Source organism: Leucoraja erinacea, chromosome 40 (genome assembly GCF_028641065.1).
Source record: "Leucoraja erinacea ecotype New England chromosome 40, Leri_hhj_1, whole genome shotgun sequence".
In the NCBI taxonomy this organism is placed as follows: Eukaryota; Metazoa; Chordata; class Chondrichthyes; order Rajiformes; family Rajidae; genus Leucoraja; species Leucoraja erinaceus.
In genome coordinates this window covers 7,024,580-7,051,354 of record NC_073416.1, presented here as the reverse complement: position 1 = coordinate 7,051,354, position 26,775 = coordinate 7,024,580, and the positions used below count along the sequence as shown (strand labels likewise).

The 26,775-nt window shown below is 42.3% G+C and overlaps 1 protein-coding gene across 2 annotated transcripts; it reads left to right on the top strand.

Annotated features, from left to right (window-relative positions):
* Positions 1 to 1,211: 1,211 nt before the first annotated feature.
* LOC129714760 (prostaglandin E synthase 3-like) lies at positions 1,212 to 20,008 on the top strand. 2 transcript variants are annotated; one of them, XM_055664588.1, is made up of 8 exons: positions 1,216 to 1,388; positions 12,717 to 12,833; positions 16,043 to 16,112; positions 16,441 to 16,539; positions 16,622 to 16,714; positions 17,645 to 17,707; positions 19,141 to 19,168; positions 19,252 to 20,008. In XM_055664588.1, coding segments are annotated over exons 1-8 (492 nt in total). In that variant the 5' UTR covers positions 1,216 to 1,386; the 3' UTR covers positions 19,272 to 20,008. The 2 variants fall into 2 exon arrangements, with proteins under 2 accessions (XP_055520564.1, XP_055520563.1); XM_055664589.1 differs by lacking the exon at positions 17,645 to 17,707 and having other exon boundaries at positions 1,212 to 1,388.
* The last annotated feature ends 6,767 nt before the right edge of the window (positions 20,009 to 26,775 follow it).

Genomic DNA, 26,775 nt, shown 5'->3' with positions numbered 1-26,775 from the left:
CCTCTGCCAGGCTGACAGAGCCGTGAAGAGATTTCAAAAAACAAAATGGAGGCTCATTTTATTTGTGGATGGCAGGACCTGAATACCATTATGGGCTACAAGCCTAAATAGAGGCGATCTCTGGCATCAATGCGTCTCTGCTGTATGAGTGTAATGCCATTTATTCATGTGAACAAGGCGACAATAAACTAATGTGAATCTGAACACCATTGCTGACAAGCCAGTGCATGGTCTAATTCTGAGATGTTTAACCAATAGAAGTAATGTAGTAGTAAAGTCACAGATTATTGTTATCACGTCTGAAGAAGGGTCTTGACCCGAAACATCACCCATTCCTTCTCTAGAGATGCTGCCTGTCCCCCTGAAGTTACTCCAGATGTTTGTGTCTATCTGTTATCATGTTACTGGTTGCGGAAATATAAGTGTGCAAATCTCTTCATTACAATAATGATCATCCTTCCTTAGCTGTGAAGTGGTTAGGGTGGGCCTGAGCTTATGAAATATGCTGTACAAAAATGCAAATGTTTGCTATTAAATTTGATCATTTCCTGTTTTCTAGACCCAACGTATATTTCATAAACATGAGAAGCTTTTTACATAATTAAAAAATCACGTTTCCATGACCCCGCATGCAATATATTACTTCGCAATACAATGGCCATTATGATGGAGGTGACCAAAGATCTTATAGCGCTTCGTTATAAGATCTTTGGAGGTGACCATAGCAGCCATTTTGAGCACAGTAAGGTCCCACAACCACCAGAGTCAAAACAAATGAACAATCAACGGTGGTGGATGATGAAAAACCTCATTCTTCAGATAGCGCTACATCATCTTTGCCAAGGCAGCTCCAGATGAAAACCTGCCCCGCCAGCAATCTAGCACCCATTGGTACTAGAAGTCAGCCTGGATCAGAGTTCTGGAGTGGGACTAAAATGGATGCCGATGAGCAGTGAAGGGCCTAGAAGTCAAACATTCGGCGTTTGAAAACATGAATTTGGAACGAGGGGGGAAGCCAAACGCCTCGGCCATTAGATGTTACATCTGACTTGGAGCGGGTCGGCGCGGTTTAGCCGCTGTGCGCGCGCAAACGCAAACGCACCGACCGGGTTGACGCCTAGGCGGAGACGACGGGACGTCCCGCGGCCCGGAGCACGTGCACCGGCCCCACCAATCAGCTCGACGGTCCGGGGCGCGGACGTCAGAGCGACGTGGTAACCATAGCGAGCGACGGAGCGAAGGCTGTGCGGGGACGGCCGCTGCGTCACTGTGTCTGGCCGAGGGAGAGAGCAGGGGGGAAAAAAAAGCCAGAGTGCCCTAGTCCCTACCACACTCGTGTTGCCAGCTTCCCCGCACCCTAGAAGAGCTTAACCACGACAAGCAAAAATGTGAGTAATGGCTCAACCTTGGCCGTCCCTGACGCTTTATTCTGCCTGTCCGGGGGTATTAGGATGGGCGGGTGAGCGGCAAGAACCGGGCGCTTTTTCGCCGCGGTAGGCCGCTGCTTATTACATGCCCCCTCCCAAATTAAAACGCTCAAACCAGGGGTAAACTGGAATTGAAGGTAAAAGATGAGGAACACTTTTTTTTTGCAGCGTAACATACCTGCGCTTCAGCGAATGCCTGTGAATTTTAAATAAACCCTGCATTAAACCGAAGCGGGGAGAATTTCATCAGCGTGCAGGTGACAGTTAGGCGGGGGGAAAGGATTATTTAAACGTCCCGATTGTCTTGTATCTCTGAATGTGTAGCCTTTGGCTGTTCTAATGTATTGTTGGCTTGTGGCCGGTTAGTGTGTGGATGGTTAAAGGGGAAGAGGCTGGCAGAGCGGCTGTCGGCCGGGAGCGCGGGCCGACTACACGTGAGGCTCGAGGGGCGCGCAACCCTGCGAGGCTCGGCGGCTCCCAGCGCAAAATATCTCCCTTCCACCCGCTTTACCTGAAATAAAAGCCATGGCTGGGCCTTCTCATCTTTAATAAACTTTATATTTGTCTGTCCTCTCCTTGTGCACCTCACTCTCGGCAGCGCGAATGGGGCGGTTCTGAAACGATTTGAGATCGGCGGCTTCTAGAAATTTCTGCCTGTCGCGCGCGGGGGCGCGCTCGCTCGCACCGGGCATTCGGTGATTTCTTCTCGAAGTATATAAATATATGTTTTTTTTAAATCTCCGAGGCTTTTCCCTCTTCAGCAGCGGCGACTGTTTGACGGCGCAATGGCGGCTGCCGCTGTGTCGGGAGGAAGGCTTGTTTGTCCTCCCTTGACTGTTGGAGGAGAATTTGACGGGAGCAGCGAGCGCTGTTGCGCAATGTGGAAGAAACCGCCATTACCGCGGCCCTGGGCCCGACCCCCGAGGCTCTGCTCGGCGCCCCTGCCCTTCAACGCCTCGTGCGCAGATTATAACCTCTCCCATTCTCTCTTCATAATCTATCTATCATTTTTTTCCCCTCGTTTGTTGCAAGCGGCAGCATTGCTCACGGATCCCGTAGCTTTACTGGCAGACACGTTTGTCCCGTGCGTGTGCGTGCACGCGTGTGTTTTTGCCAGGGCCGTCTCCGCACATGCGATAAACCACGAAGCGTCGAACGACCGCAAGTGTTTAATTTCTATTTATAGTTTCCATCTATTCTACATTAAATCCAGGGCTTTGGGATGGCCGCTATTCGTAAGAGTTGCATCTGCTGCATTGCGTATGGGTCGATAACGTAGAAGCCATGCGTTTATGACGAGTTATTATACCCTAGGGTGTCGTTGGAAAATTATTATTTTTTGCTATACAGTTTATCTGTTCTTGGTGGTTCGGTTTTAAAGTGGAAGTAATCATGTTTTGCCAAAGATATGGGGATTTTTTTGATGGCTGGCACTTCGGTACCTGTTGATGCACATGGAGGTAAAATAAAAGGGGGGTTGAATGTGTGGACATGGGGGTTCTCGGGGAAAAAAGGGGGGGCTAAAACACCAAAAGTTTATCAGTTCAAAGTCGGGGACTAATCAGTTGATTCCTAACTTGGGAGTCAAAAGGCTCAAATTATTGCAGCAAACTGTACTGTACATGGTATAACAGGATGCTGTGAGCAAATCCACCACCAGCTGTGATATTTATGTGAAGTGCGTGGTATGAGAAATGTACATATTTTATGATTTAATAGATATTGGGTAAAAGATTGTCATGGTCTTTCCAGTGATACGCCAGCGAGGCATTGTTTCTCTTTGTAAACTTTTTTTTGATTGAACCCGTTTCCAAGTCAAGTCAAGTTTATTTGTCACATACACATACGAGATGTGCAGTGAAATGAAAGTGGCAATTCCAATTCCTGCTACTACACTTTAAGAACAGTATTTAAAAAATCTACATCAGTATTCCATAGCTCTAATCTGTATCTGAATGTAAGTTTTATCTGTATTTCTTCGGACGGCGTTCCTGTAACTTTAGGCTTAATTCATACCAACTAAATACTAATCATGGTGTGTCATTTATCTAGCGTGGAACATTACGTCTGTCTACATTAACAATTTATCTGCATTTCTGGCTACTTGTATATCCTCTGGTCCATTCACTGGTTTAGGGTAACTTTATTAGTCTTATAGAAATTTGTTCCTGAACCTTTGAAATCCATCTAAAATAGAAAAGGTCCTGCGGCACTACTCTCGAAACTCTGTTTCCTGATAGAAAATTCTTAATGTATGTTTTTATTTTCAGCTGGTTATTCTTCAAGTTTATCCTGAATGGTCAGCTTTGACTTAAATGGCCTTTCATGCAGTTTATGTATATTGACTTAAAACTAGCCCTAACCCTCCGGTGGACTTCTACCTTGTGTTCCCTCTGAACATGACTGCTTGCCTTAAACCAATGCCCTCTGGTTGTTGGCACCCGTCATGGAGCAAAGTTTACTGTCTACATTGTCTATGCCCCTTATAATTTTGTGCGCCTCTGTCAGCCCCCCCCCCCCCCCCCAAGATTCTTGGCTCCAAGGAAAAAAGGTATATTCAATTATTCCTTGTACTGGGACGCTCCATTTCTTGCCACATCAAGATGAACCTCATCTTCAGCTTCTCCAGCGCAGTCATGTCCTGTGACTAAAACTGCACACACATTCTTGATGTAGCCTCACTAATGTCTTGTAAAGCTGAACCATGACTTCTATGCACAGTTAATGAAACCCAGCATCATGTGTTTCCGATTGCTGGATTGAAAGATACAACATGGAAATAGCCCCTTTGGCCCATCGAGTCCATGTCGGCCTTGGATCAAGATTCAAGGGGTTTATTGTCACGCCTGTTCCATACATGGTACAATCTTGTGTGAAAATCTTGTGCTGGAGGATTCCATACAGTAAATTTAACATTAAATTATAAAGTGCATGCATTAAATTATAGAGTGAACATTAAATTATAGACAGTCCAGTTCAGGTGAGTTTCAGGGCTGGTTGGTTCAGCAGCCTGATTGCCTGGGAGAAAATGCTGTTCATGTGTCTAGTGGTACGGGAGCTGATGCCTGAGGGCAGCAGGCAGAATAGGCCGTGATCCGGGTTGCTGGGGTCTTTAATGATCCTCGGCTTTTCCAACGCACTGCCTGGAGTAGATGTCCTGGAGGGAGGGCAGCTTGCACCTGGTGATGTGCTGGGCCGTCTGCACCACTCTGCAGGGCGTGGCTGATGCAGCTGCTGTGCCAGGTGGAGATACAGCCTGTCAGGATGCCTCTAGAAATCCCTGAGGATCTGGAGGTTCAGGCCGAATTGCTTCAGTCGCCTGAGGTTGTAGAGACGCTGTTGTGCCTTTTTTGTGATGGTGGAAATGTGGGTGGTCCTTCACATTGGTTCAATGTTATCCCACTTTTGTGTCCGCTCCCTACGCACTAGGGAGGCCAATTAGCTCACACACTTCCATGTCTTTGGGAGGAAACCGGAGAGCCTGGGGGAAACCCACACAGTCACAGGGAGAACATGCAAACTCCATACAAACAGCACCCAAGGTGGGGATTGAGCCAAGGTCTCTGGCACTGTGTGGCTGCAGCTGTGCTCCCATTTACCACTCTTTATCAAACTGCTGTGACCTTCAGAGATCTTTAGATTTGTACAGCAAGGGCTCCAGCTGTCCACCCTTGCAAGATTTTTTTCCTCCTAAGTTCACATTGACTGCTGTTAATTAGGTTATTGCCGTAATAAATCCTCTGGTGCTTCTGCACTAATCCAAGCTTTTGTGCTGTAAATATTGGTGCAAGTTAGCTGGGGAAAAAGAGTTCCCTCTGAGATGGCAGTGGATTGGAAACTTTGTGTTCTCTGAACTGGGCTGGCCTTGCTTTTTTTTAATGCGGACAAAAATGCTGGAGCAACTCAGCGGGTGGGGCAGCATCTATGGAGCGAAGGAATAGGTGACGTTTTGGGTCGAGATCCTTCTTCAGACTTTTCTAACGCTTTTTTTAATGGTTAGTTTGATGTGCAGGTTTTAAATTTTTTTACAATGAGAGACGATGGAAATTAATGAGCAGTAGCCCCGAATGAGAGACAATTAGGATTGATGGTGAGAAGATAAGTGGGGGTGCTAAATAATTGTATTCCAGTGGTCTAGTAACAATGATGGCTTCCAATTGCATGCCCAAATCATGCCTTTGTTACCTCAAGCTAAGGAAATTAATAAAGAGCAGTTCAACATGACTACAGAAATTGGCTATTTGTTATGAAATGAACGTTTGAACCAAGAATGAAATTGAATGCCTCATTTATAGTTGTGGACGTTAAACTTGGACTACATCAGCTCTTGGATAGGCAGAAGGTCCCGTGACATTACATTGGAAAGCAAAGGTATTGTTTACTGCTCTATTTTTCATGACTGATCTATTTTCCCCCCTCAAACTCATTCTCCTACTTTCTCACCGTACCCCTTGGCGCCCTTACTAATCAAGAGCCTATCAATCTCTGCCCTAAAAATAACCAATGGCTTGGCAGCTGTCTGTGGCAATGAATTCCACAGATTCATCACCCTCTGGATAAAGACATTCCTCCTCGTCATTTTAGTTTAGGGATACAGCATGGAAACGGGCCCTTTGGCCCGCCCAGTCTGAGCCGACCAGCAATCGTCCATATATTAGTTATATCCACACTAGGGACAATTTTACAAGAGCCAATTAACCTATACACCTGCATGTCTTTGCAATGTGAGGGGAAATTAGAGCACCAGGAGAAAACCCACATGGTCACATGGAGCACTTACAGGCAGCACCAGTAGCCAGGATCAAACCTGGGTCTCGTGCTGTAAGGCAGCAATTCCACTGTGCCACCCCAACTAAGATACCTAATTTTATTCTGAGGCTGTACCCTCTGGTTCTAGTCTCTCCCATTACTGGAAACCTTTTCATGTCCACTTTAGGCCTTTTATTATCCAGTAGGTTTCAATGAAATCAGTCTAAACTCCAGTGAGTACAGGCCCAGAGTCTTCAAATGGTCTTTGTTCGTTAACCCAATCATCGCTGGGATCATTCTTGTATGCCTCTTCTGGACCCTCTTCAAATCCACACCCATCCTTGGAAATGGGGCCCAAAACTGTTCACAATGTGACACACCACCCTGTGCACATCTATATAAAAAAAAACTTTTCCTGCATATCTCCTTTAAATGTTGCCCTTCTCACTTCAAATTAGCCCAGGGGGGGATTCTGTGTACTCTTGACAATGACTCCTATCAGGTCTCCCCTCAATCTCTGATGTTCCAGAGAAAACAATCCAAGTCTGTCCAACATTATCTTATAGCTAATACCCTCTAACCCAGGCAGCATTTTGGTTAAGCCAGATTTGAGATCTCAATATTTTGTAAAGTGATATTCATAATTAGCTTGGCTGCAGAGATTTGTGGCATGTATAAGGGCCCAAGGAAGGACAAAATTGAGGGAAATAAATGGTCATACCGCATGGAAATAGGACCCTTTGGCTCATAGTGTCCATACCAGCTATTCTAATCCCATTTTGCCTCTTAAACATAGAAACATGGAAAATAGGTGCAGGGGTAGGCCATTCGGCCCTTTGTGCCAGCACTGCCATTCAATATAATCATGGCTGATTGTCCAAAATCAGTACCCTGTTCCGGCTTTTTCCCTTTATCCCCTTAGCCCAAAGAGCTAAATCTAACCCTCTCTCACATTCCTAAAGCTCCCCTGCTTCTAATTATGCCACAGCCCTACATATTCATTTTATAGTTGCTGCTAAACCTATTAACCAGGAAGTCTTTTGCATGCAAGATGAAACCGGAGCACATATTCATTGAGAACATTCAACTCCACACTGACATTACCCAAAGCTAGGATCAAACTTAGGTTGCCGGTTCATGATATAGTTGCTGTTGTCTGTCTTTTCCATGCAGCTTTTTCTATTGAAGTGACATTTTCTTTGTAATGTCCAAGATTTAATGCATTTGTGATCCTTGGATAGTGTTTGTCGTGTGCTGCAATATTAGCTTGGCCTTGGTTGGCATAGCTCTGATCAAATGTCAACATTAATATTCTGGAATGTTAATTATCTATTTCAGTTTAGTTTATTGTCACATTACCGAGGTACAGTGAAAAGCTTTTGTTGCATACTTACTGATCAGTGGGAAGACAACACATGATGACAAGAGGTAGATAGTAGTTCAGGACTGCCCTCTAGTTGTGGTAGGATGGTTCAGTTGCCTGATAACGGCTGGGAAGAAACTATCCTGAATCTAGAGGTGTGCATTTTCACACTATACCTTTTGCCGGATGTGAGAGGGGAGAAGATGGAGTGGCTTGAGGATGGGGGGGCAGTGTGTGTGTTGTTAAAATTATCGAAGTGAAGAGATTAGTGTTACTCCAGGTGCCCTCACTGGGAAATGGAACCATAGAGCAAACATTTGAGTGCACTTTAAGATGCTTACGTTGACCATCTGTTAATGTTTCAAGGCCTTCTACGCCCGTACCTCCAGACTCAGAAACAGCTCTATTCCAAGAGCTATAGCGGCTCTGAACCGGCCCTGCTGAGTGCCCCCCCCCCCACCGGACTGTCTCCCTCGGATGGTCACGACACACAGCTTATTTATTTATTTTACTTTTCTTTTTCATCGGTTGGAGCTGCATACTAAATCTTGAATGACAATAAAATATTATTATTATTATTATGTTTTCAGAGAGGGATGGTTGGACTGGGAGTAGAGGACAGTGGTGTGCTTGGTGTGTCATATAAATTCTGTTTCTGTGTCAGATGGGTAGGTTGTAGGCAAAGTTGATTGGAGACAATTTGGGGTCTTATCGTGAGTGCTCATGATCTGCAAATGTGATCTTATGAACAACATATGCTTGTTGTCTGTGTTAAGTAGTTACATGTTTACCTCCCTTTCTGGAAATGTGGCATGGCAGAGACTAGAAATCAAAATGGGATTGGTGTCAAGTGCATTTTGTTTTGTTGACATCAAATAGATTCTATGCAGTCAAATTCGTCCAAGTTTTCAGAATGACTTTCTCTTATTGTGCTGCAAATATATGACACATGGAAGACCTCACAGCCAGTTGGGCTGCTAGCGCACAGTTCCAACAACCTGGGTTTGGTCCTGACATCTGGTTCTATCTGTGGAGTTTGCATGCTTCCCTGCAACTACGTTCGTTTCCCCAGGTGCCTGAGGGAATTTAATGGTAAATGGTGATGAATAGAATTGAATAAGTGTGAATGGTTGGTATGGACTTTGAGTTGAAGGGCCACTTTCCTTTATAGCCCTCGGTGTAATAAACGGGTCTTTATTTGTATTTGCCCTAAATCTCCCTTGCAATTATATTTGTGCCTGCATACCTGGAAAAAATGCACAAAATCCAAGTTGATTAAATGGCAGTTGATTTGATGAAAAATGGAAATTCCTGAACACATCACACAATGGCCTGGTCATCTTGGCACCTATACACATTGCTTGACATTTTGATATGAAGCTACATGTTCTCCCATGCCTGAATGCCCACCAAAATAGGCAGTGTAGTTTGTGAAGATGAGTGAAATAGTCTTAAAGCCTAAAGTGGACTTTTCTGTTACTGTGACTACCGACTGATGGGCAATGATGTTTAGTAATTGTCGAATATGCAAAATTGAAGTAAATTAGTGGCAATTTTAACTAGCAGTAGTTGTGCATTTCTGTACAAGAAGCCCCCATTTGAAAGATGAAGCCTCCATTTTAACTCCTCCAAATCCTTAAACAGATCTCCTCTTGGCCTTTTTTCTGGGGAAAAGTGTCCTAACTAGATTGTCTTTGCTTCATTGTCCTTATCTTACAGGTTATAGGAGTAGAATTAGGCCATCTGGCCCATCGAGTCCACTCCGCCATTCAGTCATTGCTGATCTCTGCCTCCTAATCCCATTTCCCTGCCTTCTCCCCATATCCCTTGACGCCCGTTCTAATCAAGAATTTGTCCATCTCTGCCTTAAATATCCACTGACTTGGCCTCCACGGCCGTAGCTGTTGGTTTCTTTTTTTTGTAGCCATCTTATCATTTCTTTCCGTGCCATGAGTCTGCATGCTGTTACTTTAATCAAAAGTCCACAAGAATAACAAGGCCCTTTCACAATTCAAGTATCTTTTTTTCTACCCCACGTTGTCAACCAACAGCTTTGTGCTTTAATAAACGAATAACGTGAGACCTGATAATGCTCCCTCTTTCTAGTGCAATGTTCTTCACAGATTTCCAATGCAATTTTGCTGATGTAACTGTGATAGTTAAATTTTTGAACATTTGCTGATTTGTCTATGCAATATTTTTTTTCGGTGTGGATTTAGGAAACATTTTGATGTTTGCCCATTCGCATTGTTTCACTGTTCTGAGATGTATGATCAAAGCCTATTCCTCACAATATTCTAGTTTTTTTACTTCTACCAGAATATCCATAGCTCATCAAAGCATAAATTGGAAAAATTGAATATCAATGTGTTAATCAGAGCCATTGTGTCTGAACCATCACCTTAATTGATATGTGTGCATACCTGTAAGTAATTGGGTAGTGATTTGAAGTGGCAGTATTGGCTAGTAAACTGCAAAGATAGGGAACAGATAAAGATTTTCATGCTTGCTGTATGACTACTTGAACTTTTAAGTATTGTATCAAGATTGATTAAAAGGGAAGATTTTCTCAATAGAAGTTGTATTTTTACATCTTCCAGATGAGACAGGTCCAATGGTCTCTGTATATGAAAGTTTATTTTGCAGTGAGTACTGAATCTGTGGATTGGTAATCTTGATATAAAGCTATTCTTTAATGCATACCATACTTGTAATTAGAGGCAGTTGCACAAAATCCCCTGGTAGCCCTGAGCATTTGTACATTTTCAATCAATAAAACCACTCTTGTGTGTTGTGCTGTTGCCTCTGATTTTGTACATTTTAATTATCAATTTCTCTTGATTTTGCTGAATGGTTCTTGCTAGGCTACTTTTCACCAGTGGCTGATATTGGATATTATCCAGTTGATCATTGTTCATTAGCAGGCTTCAATAAGTCAGCAGATCTGTTGCTAATGATTCTATAGGGACACTGGTTAATGATGGAGCACACGAATCTGAGATTTTTCTGTTAGAAACAGCCAAATTCATGGAATTTGGGGGGCTTTTCAATTGTTTACAGTTTTCTTTGGCATGCGTGCCAGTGGGAAATAATATCTTCTAAACCTGTACTAGTTTTGATTATAGCCTGGAGTCTTTGGAATTTTCTCCATTCTTCCTGCACCTCTGCCAAATTAAAAGAAGAAAAAAATAATCGGCTCTATTAATTGGCTTGCTCTTAGCTGCTATAACAGTTTAACATTTTGCATGGATGTCCTTGGCTTCTGTGATAGTATAGTGCCAAAACTGCAGAAATTTTACCTGCGTTGAAGTCTTGGTTTCTGAAGGAAACTTTGTGTCTAAAAGAAGACAACGATGAGAGAGAAGTACAGATGGGGAGGTTACTAGGTAAATGACCGATAAATGCAACAAGAAAATATTAATTTTGTGACTTTAACTATCACAAATTATTGCTTATCATTGTATGAAAATAGATAGATAGTTGACCAGCAAAATTGTCAGTCATTGGAGCTAGGAGTTAGAAATGGGCACCTGTTCTTTCAGGCAATTTTCATTATGTAGCAGAAAGCAACAGTTTATATGGGAACAAGAAATAGATTTTCATTATTATACTTTTTCCCTGGTGTAATTTTGTACTTCAAATTTTGGTGGTGATATAATGCCAAAAACAGTGCCCTCCATAATGTTTGGGACAAAGACTCATTTATTTATTTGCCTCTGAACGCCACAATTTGAGATTTGTAATAGAAAAAAAATCACGTGTGGTTAAAGTGCACATTGTCAGATTTTATAAAAGGTTTTTTTTAATAAATGTTGGTCTCACCATGTAGAAATTACAGCAGTGTCACCTCCCCCCCCCCCCCCCCCCCCCCATTTTCAGGGCACCATAATGTTTGGGACACATGGCTCCTGGTTTAAGTGTCTCCTTATTGCAGGTGTAAGAGAACTCTCAGCACCTAGTCTTTCCTCCAGTCATTCCATCACCTTTGAAAACTTTTATTGCTGTTTATTACATCCTATCTGCTCAAGTTCGAACATGCCTCAAAACTCATTGGCTGGCAGTTCATTCTACAGCAAGACAATGACACCAAACATACTGCTAAAGCAACAAAGGAGTTTTTCAAAGCTAAAAATGGTCAATTCTTGAGTGACCAAGTCAATTACCCGATCAGACCCCATTTGAGCATGTTTTTTATATGCTGAAGAGAAAACTGAAGGGGAATAGCACCCAAAACAAGCATAAGCTAAGATGGCTTCAATACAGGTCTGGCAGAGCATCACCAGAAAAGACACCCAGCAACTGGTGATGTCCATGCAAAGGATATGCAACAAAACACTAAACATCACTTTCATTTACATGACATTGTTGTGTCCCAATCATTATGGTGCCCTGAAATGTATAAACACTGCTGTAATTTCTACATGGTGAAACCTAAATGTATAAAAATGGCCTTGATTACAATCTGACAATGTGCACTTTAACCACATGTGATTTTTATTTTTCTATTACAAATCTTAAATTGTGGAGTACAGAGGCAAATAAATAAATGAAGGGTCATTGTCCCAAACATTATGGATGGCACTGTAGATAAAGTGTTGCCATTATCTTTTACCTTTTTTTCCTATTGCCCCGTGTGCAAGTTATTTTGCTATTCTGTTGCCCAGGATCTTAGTTTATTATGCCAGTTGTGGGGCCTAAGTGGTGTTTGCAAGCAGAAGTAAATTTCACAAATTATTCCTTAATTGTCGTAGGGTAATAGGTACTTTATAGCAAATGCTACATTGAATCATCTGGTTTTGAGGGGAGGCCAAATATTTTGAGTGCCCCATCCCAACACTCTGGGTCCAATACAAATGGGAAACGTAGATCAATTTGGACATCTTGTGCTGATATCACTGAACAAGACACCTTGTAAAATTAGTACACGATTTCCTCCATTCCCTTAAGATATTCTCCTTTTTCTATTGCTCCTTTTGTTTTGCTTGTGTGCTCCCTGTCCCCACCTGAATAGTTTGAAGCATCTGACCTGGCTTGCTTTTTCTTGCACTAGCAAAACCCAGAGACTAAACTGGCATCACTCTATTAGAATGTAAATACTTTTTGCATGCGGCTTTAAAACTTGTAGCTTTTTTTTCACACAAACTTTGTGATTGTTTTCGCTCCCATGATACTTTTAGGCAGCCAGCTGCTACTGCAAAGTGGTATGACGGAAGAGACTACGTCTTTGTTGAATTTTGTGTAGAAGACAGTAAGGATGTTCAAATAAATTTTGAAAAAGAGAAGTTTACATTCAGGTACGTAGTAGATATTCAATCGCATTTATGTCAAATTGTCTTTCGTAAATTTAGGGGCAGTTGTTTTTGTATCTTAAAATTCAATCTGAAAATAATCTAGGCTCTAGTAGTTGTGATGCTTTTCTCGTAGCACTGTTCATAATCTGAGTGTTTTATAGTTGAGTGGAATTTTTCATTACTGAAGTGTGTCTGAATGCCTGTGATTCTATTGAGATTTTGGTCACATTGTGACAGTGACTCCACACACCATTTCCCCCCCCCCCCCCCCCCAAATATTTTATTGCTGGAGTTTTCAATCTTTAAGTCGTCCTATTTTGGAACATTAACCGTTAACTTTTGCCAGCAAATTGTTCTTATCATTTGGTCGTCGTGGACATCTTGGCACAGCGCAAGATTCTTGTGCAGTCAGCACTAAATGTAATTTGTGTGTATCTTTGTCTTGTTTTCCATTTCTATTTTATTTAGATTTCCCTATGCCACATACTGTTGCTCAGCTAAGTAGGCAAACCAGTAATATTCTTGTACTGTGTGCCAAGTAGTATGTACCCCTCTTTCAAATATTTTTCTCTTTTGTGTGGATGTGCCTAGTTATTCCTTTGCATAGGTTGATTGGCAAACCACTGTGGAGAATCTGAATTTGCACCTTGCTACTCTAAAAGCGCAAAACATGGAATACTAAACTTGTATACCACGATACTGACATTTATCTCGTATTCTTAAAGAATGGTGGAAATATTGCAGATTGCATTATAAATTAGGAGCTTGGAGGCTACGGGGGAAATGTGAGGCTACGGGGGAAATGGGCCTCTTTGTTTTTTCAGTAAATATCATTAATGTTGCATTCTGGGTCTGTTGATTGGGGGCTATTTGAGCTGAGCACAAGTTCTAACGTTTGCTATGGATTCAGGATAGATCTATATGATTTCCTCTGGGAAAGTGCCTGTTCACACACTTTCTCTGCTTCCAGGTAATTTGAGATTGGAGATTATTGTTAAACTTGGAAATTTGCAGCCTGTTATTGCCACAGTACAATGAATGGGAATAACAGTTCTGCATGTTGTTATGTGCCAGTTTATAATGGCTTGAGGTTTGCAGGGAATTACTGTTAAATTTTCCAAATGGAAATGCACAGTGTTGCTTACTGACCGAACAGTTTTTGTTTGATTGCTGTTTCCACTTTAAAGCTAGTGCAGGCTGTGCTTGTCATTGTTGACTGATTAAGAGACTTTCTTGAAGTTCACCACTTTGGACACTAGGTTACTGACCCTATTTTGATAGTCTTCTGGCACTCTTGGTATCTTAATTTAACTGCAGAGTTGAGCTTTAAATCCAGGCTTCTCATTGTGCCCATCAGCTGCAGTCACCAAATGAGGAAAAACATCAGCCTAGCTGCCTGACTCACTCAAAAAAAGGTGGTGAACCTGTGCACATTTTTTTTACAAAGTGGTATGATCTTGCAGCATTTGTGTTTTCTGATCCCATGGAAAACCACAGTCTACGTATTTAATGTACGTTGAAAATCATCTATTTTTAGTCCAAATGGAATCAAGGTACGGCATACCAAACATCAACATCTGTCCTAACTTCCGACTGTGATTGTTTCTGGTGTGCACTCCAGTTCCAGTTAAAGTGTCAGTGCATTTGATGCATTGTGCATATGAAGATGGTGACCAGATCAGTAAGTAAAGTCTTGGCATTTACCTTGAGCTACACAAGGTTATAAAACAACATATTTGCGCAAAAGCCTGCAATTTTGTTTTCACAGTCCTGAATCAACCTGCAGTTGTTATAGTAAAAACTAGAAACCAAATCTGGAGCTATGTATTTCTGTACATTTCCTTAACAAATTGAGCAGTCTGCAGTTGGCTATGAGAAACATGCACATTGACAGTTAGCAGTACCAAGCACGGTGTAGGAGTACTTAAGTTTCTTGAGCGGCAGTAATCTTTTTCTCATTCATCTTCTGGAGGTCTCAACTTTTAGAGGTTCTTTTAAAATAACCTACATTGTAATTTGGTGGATTTACATAAATGAAACTGGAAATCTTTTAAATTTGAACTAAATTCACTGAATGTGTTCTGCTTGCTTCCACTTCTTTAAAATGTGTTTTATAATGGAAGTTTGGCTTGACCATTAAATACAGTGATTAGTGTGGCATTAAACCATGCTGAACGTAAATGTCCCCAAGGATCGCCTGTCCCAGAGGGCGTGACATCTCAGATGACCACCAGTCCACTAAGAGGGGAGAGAACCTGCTAAGAGGGGAGATTCTGTCATGGTTTTATTGTGGCAAGTGCCTAATGAAAACTTTTGACCAGTCCGTGTGTTAACATTGATTCAGAGGGTTTAGGGTTGGTTAGCTGTGCTATTATCTTAAACTGATATTAGTTAAAAATTAGATATTAGAAAACTAAGATGCTATTAGTTAAACTGAGCGATGCCAGATGAGAAAATACTCGTGTTTTTATTTGTAGATGTTGCCTGAGCTGAGGGCATCTTTGTAATTCAGGCTTTTATCAAAACTGAAAGCATTGCAAATGAAAAACATTTAAATTAAATAAGGGTAATTAAGACAAATGTCATAAAATTGGGAATGCATGAAGACCATCAGGAGGCGGATAGCTGAGGAAAGATACGCGGGATAGGATGCACACCATCTTGTAAGCATAATCTATTACTTCCCTGGTTCCTAAATAAAAAATATGAAATGAAAAAAGATGATAGAAATACTTGCACAGGATTTAAGAGAAAATATTAAAATGTTCGGCCAATAACCTTTTTCACACTGATATTTTAACTGCTTCTCTCCAGTACTTTTGGTGTCCTGCAGTGTGTAATGTTCAGCTTCTTTGAAATATTAAAAGTGATATGTAATACATATCAGTGGGGTGGGCCAGATAATTTAAGGAACAAGTGTGTAGGGCTTGTACTCTGAGACAGAGTGGAGCTTTTGAACACCTTGCCTATCTGGTTCCTTAAAAGGGTTTATAGCTGAAAGCAAGATGACATCAAACAATGGTGTGGATGCTTTCTTTCTAGCGGTATGTCTATTGATCTAGGATTTTGCGTACTGATAAATTATGTTTTAAGAATTGCGTCAGAATATATGGCATGATATATTTTAAAAGTCTATTGTTTTTTGGCATTTAATATCTGAGAACATGGTATTGAAATTCACTTTGTTTGTATGGCATCTCTTTTCATTGTAGCTGTCTTGGAGGAGCTGAGAACGTAAAGCATTTTAATGAAGTTAATCTTTTTAATGCAATTGACCCAAATGTAAGTATTGGACAATAAATGAGCCAGATAAGTAATATCCTCTACTACTTTGGTCATGCTTGTGCCAATGCTTGGCTAAGAAACAATGTTAATGATCAATATTGAATTCTATCAGTGGAGTCGTTCATTTTTCCACTAAAAATGCAATAGTGGTACTCTGTCCCTTTGGCAAAGTGTAGTTGAATTATTTGTTAAATCCTTGTGGTATTGAAATTCTCATTTGGGGGCTGGAGAGTAGATTTATTTACAATTTACTGGGAGAATAGTTGCTGCAATGTCTAATTGTACGAATCTGTATAATACTGGTCAATGCTGTTCCTTTGTGTAGGATTCCAGACACAAACGGACGGACAGATCTGTCTTGTGCTATTTACGAAAAGGAGAATCTGGTCAAAAATGGCCACGGTTAACCAAAGAGACACCAAAGGTAACTAGGACCTTGCAATATTGTTCTAATATCCTGTTTTTTTTAAAAATTACTTTCAATTACTGACTGACCACTTTTGCAGTTGAACTGGCTCAAAGTGGATTTCAATAACTGGAGAGATTGGGATGATGATCCAGAAGAAGAAGATCTATCCAGCTTCGAAAAGTTCTCACAGGTAGGGACATTGAATTTATGTAATTGGCTAATGTATATTACTGCATATGGATATACATATCCTTAAGGGGTGGTTAACATGTTGAGTGAAGGGTCAGTGATCAGTTTCTGGAAAACGGATAACTTTTGAATAAATACTTTAAGGAAGAAACTTGAAATTTCGGGAAGTAAACTCTTGAAAAGTTGGATTCTCGATAAAAAATTCGGCGCATGCTAAGATTTTCATTGCTTTCCTGCTGAATTTGAGTTATTTTACCTACTTATATATTTGCTCAGCACCCCAAAGTATGCAACTATACTATTAATTGTTCCAAAATAATCTGTCATATAGTAAACATTATACACAGTACAGTGGACAAAACTACATCTAAACTAAAGTGTTCCTTGCACAATGGCACTGAGAATTGTTTTTAACTTTCTGGTTTGGCAGGAAACTCCTGTTTTCTGCATGGGAATGCTTTTATTAATTAAAATTCTGATATTAAAGCGCATTGTGTTTTCTGCTTGTGTTGCATACAGTTTTTCTAACTAATGACAGTTTTCAAAAGATCTAAGGCTATTGAACCTCAATGACCTTTTTTTTTTAAATCACCTTGATTTATATTGAACACACATTTGTGCTTAACTACTTAATTACTTCAACCGAATGGGGGTGTTAATGGCTTCAACAGGCTGTGGAGGTGTGTCAGTTGTGACAGTTATGATATTCAAACACTGGAAGAAGAATCTGGGCATTTGGCCCACAGCCCCATCCTCCAGAAATCTGTAACCAGTATCATAGCTAAAATTAGTGAGGGATTGAAATAGGACCATTCTGGTCTGTATAAATCAGCACCACCCCATGTTTTACTAGCCCCTAGTTTGAATGTCTATCTTAATGTACTGCTTAGAATTGAGTTTAAAACAAAAAATAAAAAATACATCTTTATAGATGATGAACAATATGGGAGGAGATGATGATGGAGACATCCCAGACGTTGATGGAATGGACGATGTAAGTATGAAGATACTAGCGTAGATGAGTTTTGTCTATTTTTAAATTTGTGAAATGGAAATGATTATGCAGCTGTTCTCACTAAATTCTGGAGGGATCAAGTTCCTTCAGCTACTAAAGTCTTATGACTTTATGTTAAGTAGTGTAGATTGCATATGGTAATTAATTGATTTTGCCTTTAGAAAGGTGAGTATCAAAAGTGACTGCTTTAACTACCTTCGGTTGCAGAAGTCATGGTCCACAGTATAGTTAACAGCAATCGTTTAAATAAATCAGTTGAGAGAGATTTTGACAGTGCTACACTTAAAATTCAGTTGATGAAAGCCTAGGGTTTGTATATTATCAGGTTGGCCATTAGTAGTTAGTTTTCATGGAAATTTTACTTCCTCGATTGCTAACTCCAATTTTGCAGGTGTAGGCAATCCTTTGGTGTCGCAGTTATTCATGTAAGACTGTCTGACTCTGGGTTTTTGTGCATTTTCAACTCTTCCCTGCTCTCATAGCCATTCAAATTTCAGCCATATGAAAAGTTGACATTCCTACGCCTCTTAAAGCTTTCCTTGAGTCATTCACCAAATGATATCCATTAGCTTGTATTGTGTTGGATTTAGATGTTACACAAAAGTAAATTAAGCTTAATGACTAGAAATCTTTCAGTTGTGATGGCAGTCATGGTTAAGTCCTATTTTGGTAACTCCATGCTTTTTCTAGCAACTGAGTCCCAGAAAGTATGTTCTAGCCAAAAACACAAATTGTTGGTATGTAAAATGAAGATGTGTGCAGTTTAAATTTTCAATGCTTCCCATAAGGCCAGATACGGGCAAGCACAGATGTGATACTCGGCAGATAGGGTTATGACAACACAGATAGACTTGGAACCAGGTCAGTGCAAGGTACATAGTCAGGCTAAGGTATAAAGTTTATAAATTTGGTGCTTATTGATCAATAATGTTCCTTAAGTAGAAAAATTGGTGCATCCCAAATTGCAGGAATTTGAGACTCAATGCTATAAATTTATATAAATTGCTTTTGAAGAGAAACTAAAACACAGTATTTTTGATGTAGGTCTGTCCACTGTCTAAATGGTCAATTCATTTTCACCTATAGTGTCCCACTGGGTTCTTGTATTTGAATTTTTATTCCATCTGGATTTGCATGTGGTGACTACTGCAAATGTATTAAACTGTGCCACGTTACACCAATTTAAGTCTTTTGATAATCGGTATGTGGGTTAAGCTTCCATTTTTTTTCCTCCAAGTACGTCTTGCGTATTTTGCTATGGGATGTCCAATTGCAGTTGTGTATTTGAGAACATATGGGACATAAATTGACAAGTTTGTCCCACTGATGATATTTTGGTGCTATCTGTAAAGTGAATTGTGAAATTTGTGACATTTAATAAATCTTTTTAATTTTTACCTTGTGCTCTTTAGGATGGGTCACAGGATAGTGATGATGAAAGTAAGTAGATTTTTGTAATTTTGTTTGAGATTTATTTTGTTTCCACTGGTACTTGGATTCTGATCTTTTTGTTTTTCTTTCAGAAATGCCAGATCTAGAGTAAATGAATTGAGGGGAAAAGGCTTCGAGGAATTGGAAGAAACGCATTCATTAAACTGTTAATTTTTAACAAAACAATTATAAGTTGATAGCTGTTCGGGGCAGTGAAGCATCTTTCAATCCATTTTCAACCTGTTTAAAAGGCTTTTCTAGGGGTCGATGCATACCAGAGTATTGGACAAAATTGCTTACCAATACAGGACAATATAAAGATATGCCATTATGCATATTATATGCCGGATTAAAATATGCCAGGACTTGAGCAAAAATTATTTATAGTGATCTGAATTTGTACTGACTAGCACTAAACCTTGTAGTTGGTTCCTATACAATCTAATACTGTATTCCTTCTGTTTCAATTAAGCCACCTTAGCTAATTCTGCAGCAGTTAGGATGCTGAGGTTTTAATAAATTTTCAGAGTGGCTTCATCTCTTATGAATTGGCTCAAACTATTAATGGTATTGGTTGACCCTTAAGCTTCTACATCTGTTAGTATGATGAGTGATAAAGCTGTACATTGTCGCTTGTGGATCTTAAGTGGCTGTACATTTAGATGACCAAAAGTGTATTTGCACTGTCTTGAGTATGAATGCAAGTTTTGAAAAACTGTTAATACACTATCTTTAGGATGTATTTTGTGAAATCTGCTCAGTACAAGCTGAAAACCTCAATTTATGTCAAATGCAATGGAATTTTTTTTAAGCCTACAATATCTTTCTAATAAACTGTTAACACTTAAACATATTGTGTTTTTTTTTAAGACAAGTGTTGCATAAATGTGTAGAATTTCTTCCCTAAAATATCTCTGCTCACACTGAAACAAGGTTATACTTGTGTTTTGTATTTATTTTTTAATTTAATTTTTAGTTGCCCGATAACAGCTGGGAAGAAACTGTCCCTGAATCTGGAGGTAGACAAAAATGCTGGAGAACCTCAGCGGGTGAGGCAGCATCTATGGAGAGAAGGAATAGGCAACGTTTCAGGTCGAGACCCTTCTTCAAACTGATGTCGGTGGGTGAGTGGGGGGAGGGGCAGGAAAAAGAAAGGAAGAGACAGAGACCGACAGTAGGCTTGTAGGAGAGCTGGGAAGGGCGAGGGGAAGGAGGGAGAAAGCAAGGACGATCTGAAATTTGGAGAAGTCAATGTTCATACCGCTGGGGTGTAAACTACCCAAGCGAAATATGATGTGCTGTTCGTCCAATTTGCGCTGGTCCTCACTCTGGCCATGGAGGAGGCCCTGGTCGGATTCGGAATGGGAGGGAGAGTTGAAGTGCTGAGCCACCGGGAGATTAGGTTGGTTAGTGCGAACTGAGCGTAGGTGTTGGACGATGCAATTGCAAAGCCTGCGCTTGGTCTCGCTGATGTAGAGAAGTTGACACCTGGAACATTGAATGCAGTAGATGGGGTTGGAGGAGGTGCAGGTGAACCTCTGCCTCACCTGTAAAGACTGCTTGGGTCCTTATATGGAGTCGAAGGGGGGAGGTAAAGCGACAAGTGAGCATTTCCTGCGGTTGCAAGGGAAAGAAAACTGGAAAAGAGGATGGAGGCAGGACAAAGCATGGCGGGTGATAGGTGTATGCAGGTGAGGGGATAGGCAGATAGTTGGACAAAGGCCAGAGATTAAACTACAAAAAGGTGTGAATAAGGTTTGATACAAAGAGCTGGAGTAACTCAGCAGGTCAGGCAGCATCTCTGGAGAACATGGATAAGTCAGAAGAAGGGTCCTGACCCACAATGTCACCTATCCATGTTCTCCAGAGATACTGAGTTACTCCAGCACTTTGTGTCTTCCTTAGTGGTGAGTGTTGGAAGGATTTGGGCTGAAGAAGGCATCGTAGTTGAGCCCACTGCACAAGCTTACCCGGTCAGTTGGCTGTGTGACTCGCATCATTCACTTCTGTCAGTAGTACACAAAGGGATAGACCGAGAGGTGGATTCCTGAGATTAGGTGGTTTGAGAGGGAGTTTTGGAGTCCTGTCACAGCAGTTGAGAATGATCTGCTGTGGGTCTTCCGTGAGTGTTGGAAGGATTTGGGCTGAAGAAGGCATCGTAGTTGAGCCCACTGCACAAGCTTACCCGGTCAGTTGGCTGTGTGACTCGCATCATTCACTTCTGTCAGTAGTACACAAAGGGATAGACCGAGAGGTGGATTCCTGAGATTAGGTGGTTTGAGAGGGAGTTTTGGAGTCCTGTCAGTTTTGAGCAGTTGAGAATCTGGCTGATGTACAAAGAGAAAAAGGGCCTACTCCAGAACCTGCACTTGAGTGGTCCCGAGGTGCGTCAGTGAGGTCATCGGTAGACAGAAAATGCGGGGAAACTCAGCGGGTGAGGCAGCATCTATGGAGCGAAGGAATAGGTGATGTTTTGGGTCAAGACCCTTCTTCAGACTGATGTGGGGCGGGAAGAAGAAAGGAAGAGGCGGAGACAGTGGGCTTTGGGAGAGCTGGGAAGGAGGGAGAAAGTAAGAACTACCTGAAATTGGAGAAGTCAATCTTCAAACCGCTGGGGTGCAAACTACCAGTGAGGTCATAGATCCAGATCGTGCAAGATTTGAGCTATACCCTTCTAGCCTGTTGGCCAACGACAGCTCCACCATCATAGATCCAGACGCTAGACAACTCAGTCTGCTTTTACATGGCTCCGTTGTCTTAAGATCTGTCCAGAGAGGATGCTTGCAGAATGATGTTGGAGGTGGGTGGTCCTGGACACTGGGTCCAATAACCTCCTGCATTAAAAGAGAGCTGTTCTTGGGGGAACACTGCAGATCGGGCAGCATATGTGAAGGAAAAGTGACAGGCGATGTTGCAGGAAGGAACCCTTCATCCAGACCAAGTTGACTGTCCGTTTTCTCCACAAATGCTGCCTGATCTGCTGAGTTTCTCCAGCACTGCATTTTGCTCCGGATTCCAGCATCTGCAGTCTCTTGTGCCTCCTGCATTGTTAAGTTTCCATTCTATGACATGGTGGTCGGGTCACCCTCTGTCAATAAACCAGTACCCTATTACCTGTTTTAGTGGAGCAATGCCTAGCCCGAAGGAACAGCTATATGCAAAATTGAGGGGAAAAGACAAAATTATAAAATTCCTCCCTCCACTCTGCATCTTTAGCTGCTCAAGAAATGTTTTTGTCTTTGTCTCTGGACCATATTTTAAATAGCGCACAGTGCAATCTGGATAATTTGCTAATTTATGAGGAGGTGACTCATCTTACATTATGCTGCAACCAGGATCCAGTCAGTGCTATGCACTTAGTCTCTTCAATTTGTGGAATGATAATAAAAACAGAAAATGTCTGAAACCGAACATATTTTAGGGTTGCAGAGAGGGCCAAAGGTGGAGAGAAGAGAATTTCTGTGATAGGGCAGGGCGCAGGGGAGATAGAATGACTCGAGTTGTGTTGGTGCTGGGCGGCAGAAGATGGACAAGGCTCCGTTAATCACCACTCAAGATGAAGAAGAGTGAGAATAGAGGAGCGAAAAAAAACAAAGAATGTTGGAAGTCTGAGATGTAAAACACTACAGTTGCTGGAAGTCTGAAATAAAAGAAACTGCCAGAAATGGCCAACAGGTCAGGCAGCATCTATGGAGAGTTAAAAACAGAGTTAATATTGCAGTTGGTGACCTTCTGTCAGAACTGACCATCTGGCCCCTTAACAGTGTTGTGCCTGGATTGAAGATGGTGTTCCTCAAGCTTCTTTCTTCAGGTGTTTGTTAGTTTAGAGATGCAGCACTGAGTCCACTCTAATCATTGATCACTGGTTGACTACGCTGTCACAGGGAGAACATGCAAACTCCACGCAGACAGCACTCGAGGTCACGATCGAACCAGGGTCTCTGGCGCTATGAGGCAGCAGCTCTACCAGCTGCGCCACTGTGCTGCCCTGTCTTGCAACAAACTACGCAAGGTTTTAAGTTACGCTTTATAGGAAGTGTGGTCCTGCTAGTGTAAACTGTTTTGTTACTCTGAGCATGGACAAGTACTATGATTAAGCTTGGATTGTAACAGTGAGTTATAATAAGTGTGAGTGTAACATTACCAAAGGACAGCCTGTTGATCTGAATCCAGAAGAAAAATAAGGAGGAAACTGCAACTCACACAAAATCTAACTGACACATCAAGAGCTACAGTATGGAATGCAATGGCAGTGGTTTTTCTTTTATGGGGGAGGTAAGAACAGTGTGTAGCCATGAAGTAACTCTGGAGCCTGGCAGCTTTCCTTAAGATATCACTGTTGCAGTTAAGTCATGTCATTGCTAATCTTGCCAAGCAACAGAGCAGTTGGTAACAACATTACTGCTGCATAGACCTGAGAATTTGCTTGTTTGCAGCCTGCTATATCCAGCTGTGGATTTTCTTTAATGAGAAAAGCTGCTGGTTAAGTAATCCTTTGATCTCCAAACCCTTGCCTGTTTTCAAAACCCCCTCCGTGAACCTTTCTCCAATCCTATAACCCAATAGGATCTCTTCATTCCTTCAGATTTGGACTCTGGCCCTGGCATCCATCTCTCCACTACTGCCAAGCCCTAAACTCTGGAAGTTGCCTTGCCCAGATTTTCTGACTCGTTACCACTGTTTCCTCCTGTAAAATACTTTGCAAAAGTTACTGGTGTTAGTTACCACGTGGTGCAGTGGGTTACATTGTTGCTTCTATACTTAAGAAGGATGATGGTTCAAACGTCATTGGAGGGCCAAAGCTTAGGTTGGTGCTCCTGAACAGTTTGAAAGAGTGCTGCGGTGGCAGAGGTGCTGTCATTTAAATGAGATGCTGAACTGTATCTGCTCTTTCAGGTGGAAATGAAAGATCCCATGGCACTGTTGTGAAGAAGATCAGATCACCTTGCTGTCCAGTCCAATATTTACCTTTTATTAATATCTTTAAAACATTATTTTGTCATTTTTAGTTTAGTTTAGCTTTGAGATACAGCAGGGAAACAGCCCCTTTGGCCCAGCGAGTTGACGCCAATCATCGATCACCCATTCACACGAGTTCTCTTATCCCACTTTCCCATCCACTCCCTACACATTAGGAGCAATTTACAGAGGCCAAATAACCTACAAATCCGCACGTCCTTAGGATGTGGGAGGAAACCGGAGAAAACCCACATGGTCACAGGGAAAACGTGCAAACTCCACACAGACAGCACCCGAAGTTAGGATCTAATCTGGGTCTTTGGTGCTGTGAGGCTGTGGCTCTACCAGCTGGCAGCCATGATTTCTTCATTATAACAATGATTACATGAGAAGAAATACATTGTTGGTGCAAATGTACTTTTGGGACAAGTGCAGTAGAAATGCAAATTTTTCACCTGACCAAACCTTTAAACATTTCCCTCATAACTGACAGCTGCAGTCTGGTACTAAAAGCTGAGCAACAGTATTGCTCAGCTCTTGCAGTCTAACCTGTCATGCCATGCAAGAAACCTGGTCCCATTGCATTGTTGATTTTACTTCGGAGTCGCGTGAGTGACTATGTGAAGAACCCGCTCAGCATGCATGCGCGGCAGTACGTTTCAGCAGGCAACAGCAGCAGGTGAGAGTTAGGCACTCCCGCTACAACCCTGAAAGGAAGCTTTAGGTAAGTCTTACCTTCAGGTTAACAGCGACTCGCGTCTGTTGCTCCAGGTGGAGCAAAGCAGCAGACAAAAGCGGCCCCCGTTGGACTCCGGGTAAGGAGTGTTTTCCGTTCGTGGAAGGGGGAGAGACGCCACCAGGATCGCACACGCTGCAGTCCACGGACAGGGAGCTGCGCCGGGTTCCAGCCAAGAGAACAGCGGGAGTCAGGCGCTCCCGCTACAGTTAAAAAACGGACCATCAGGTAAGTCTACTCTGAGGTCGGTTTAACTGGCAAAGGAGAGTTCTTTGCTTGTTCTAACAGCCAAGAAAAAAGAACAGAACAAGACTCTCCAAGAAACCTGTCCCCAGCTCGGCTCCAGCAGACAGGCGTCTCATCACAGGGGGACAGAGGGCGGTAGGACCGCCAACCCGGCGCTCCGCCATCGCCGAGCCGAGCCCAGTTCCACTAGCGCCTGAGCAGCGGACTGGATGTCAAGACATCCAGCCGGTGGTATCCGATTGGCCGGACGGGGACGTCTCACCGCCCGCTTAGGATGGAGCGGCTCGTGGAGCATAAGCTCCAGCGAGACTTGCTTTATGGGGAGCAGTTTCGCAGAGGGAGTTCAGGCACTCCCTCCACAGTGCCTCATGCACTGGCCATTGCTTCCTCCTCATCCGAGGACAGCTTTGGCGACCAGGGCTGGGCTGGTCAAGAAGAGGGGGCACTGGCTGAACAACAATGGGAGTATGCTTGAGGTACAGGAACAGGAAGAGCTGCTGGGTGTGGCCGCTACGTGGTTTCACCACGAGCGAGATGGCTTCAGTCTTAACTGATGGCCAGCCTACTACCTGTTTTTTCCAAAAAAACCTCTCCAAGACAGGTAGCCATGAGGCGTTGGATTTATCACGCCTCCCCTAAATTGCATTTACTCAAAGTGCCCGCCATTATTGGGGGATACATTGAGCAGCGCATTTCACCTAAATATTTAAAAAATGCATTTGATATCCTGACGTCGGCTATCATGTCCACCTGCTCATTCCAGAAGGGCAGGGTAGTATGGCAAAACACCTGACCCTACTGTTCAACGGTATACCCCATAACTTCTCAAGTGAAGTCACAAACCTGCCCTCACTCTATGAAATTAACAGGACAATGAGAACGCCGACCTCACAAGCACAGATCCTGCTACCTGGCACTTACCAAACCAGTCCTAAAAAACTGGACAAAGTGTTCAAACTATTCGGCACAAGAGGGCAGAGTCTGGAATGAGCACCACACAGAAGACCAGACAGCAGTACCTTTCCGCGTCCACCAGTGGCGTCTACCTCATGGTACTGGTGAAAGCTCGGGGCCTGCATGCCAAACCCGTAGCATTTTAGGCCACGGCCCAGAGCAGGCCCCATGGAAAATGCGCCACCCCCCAACAAACATCGTCCCTACAAGAACAAGGAACCAGAAACCGAAGAAAACAACAATGAAGACAGATAAGTATGGTTCCTACCATCACATAAAGGTGAAGGGTTGTACTAACAAGGGGTGGGTGAATCATGCCTGGTTAGGAAGCTATCACTCTTGGTAGTTATATACCAAAAAATAAATACAAGGGGAATAGAATTAATATCTTGCCACCAATTCAGCAAGCACCCCAAGGGGTCTACCCTCCCACGACGGTGAATGTTGCACCATCATTGATAAACCACTTGAGTATTTCACCAGGTATACCCATTCACGGGATTTGTAACTACTACCATGGATCCAAGGATACTTCATGGTAGACATCGACCTTGGAGATGCATACTATTCAGTACCTTCTCATATAAGTTTCGGATATACCGCAATTACCTGGATGGAGTAACCATGATGAGCATTGCGGCATTTAAGTCAAAGCTATCCAGAATCAACCAGCCCTGACACTTAAGAAACATTCCGTCATGGCATGTCTATATATTAACAA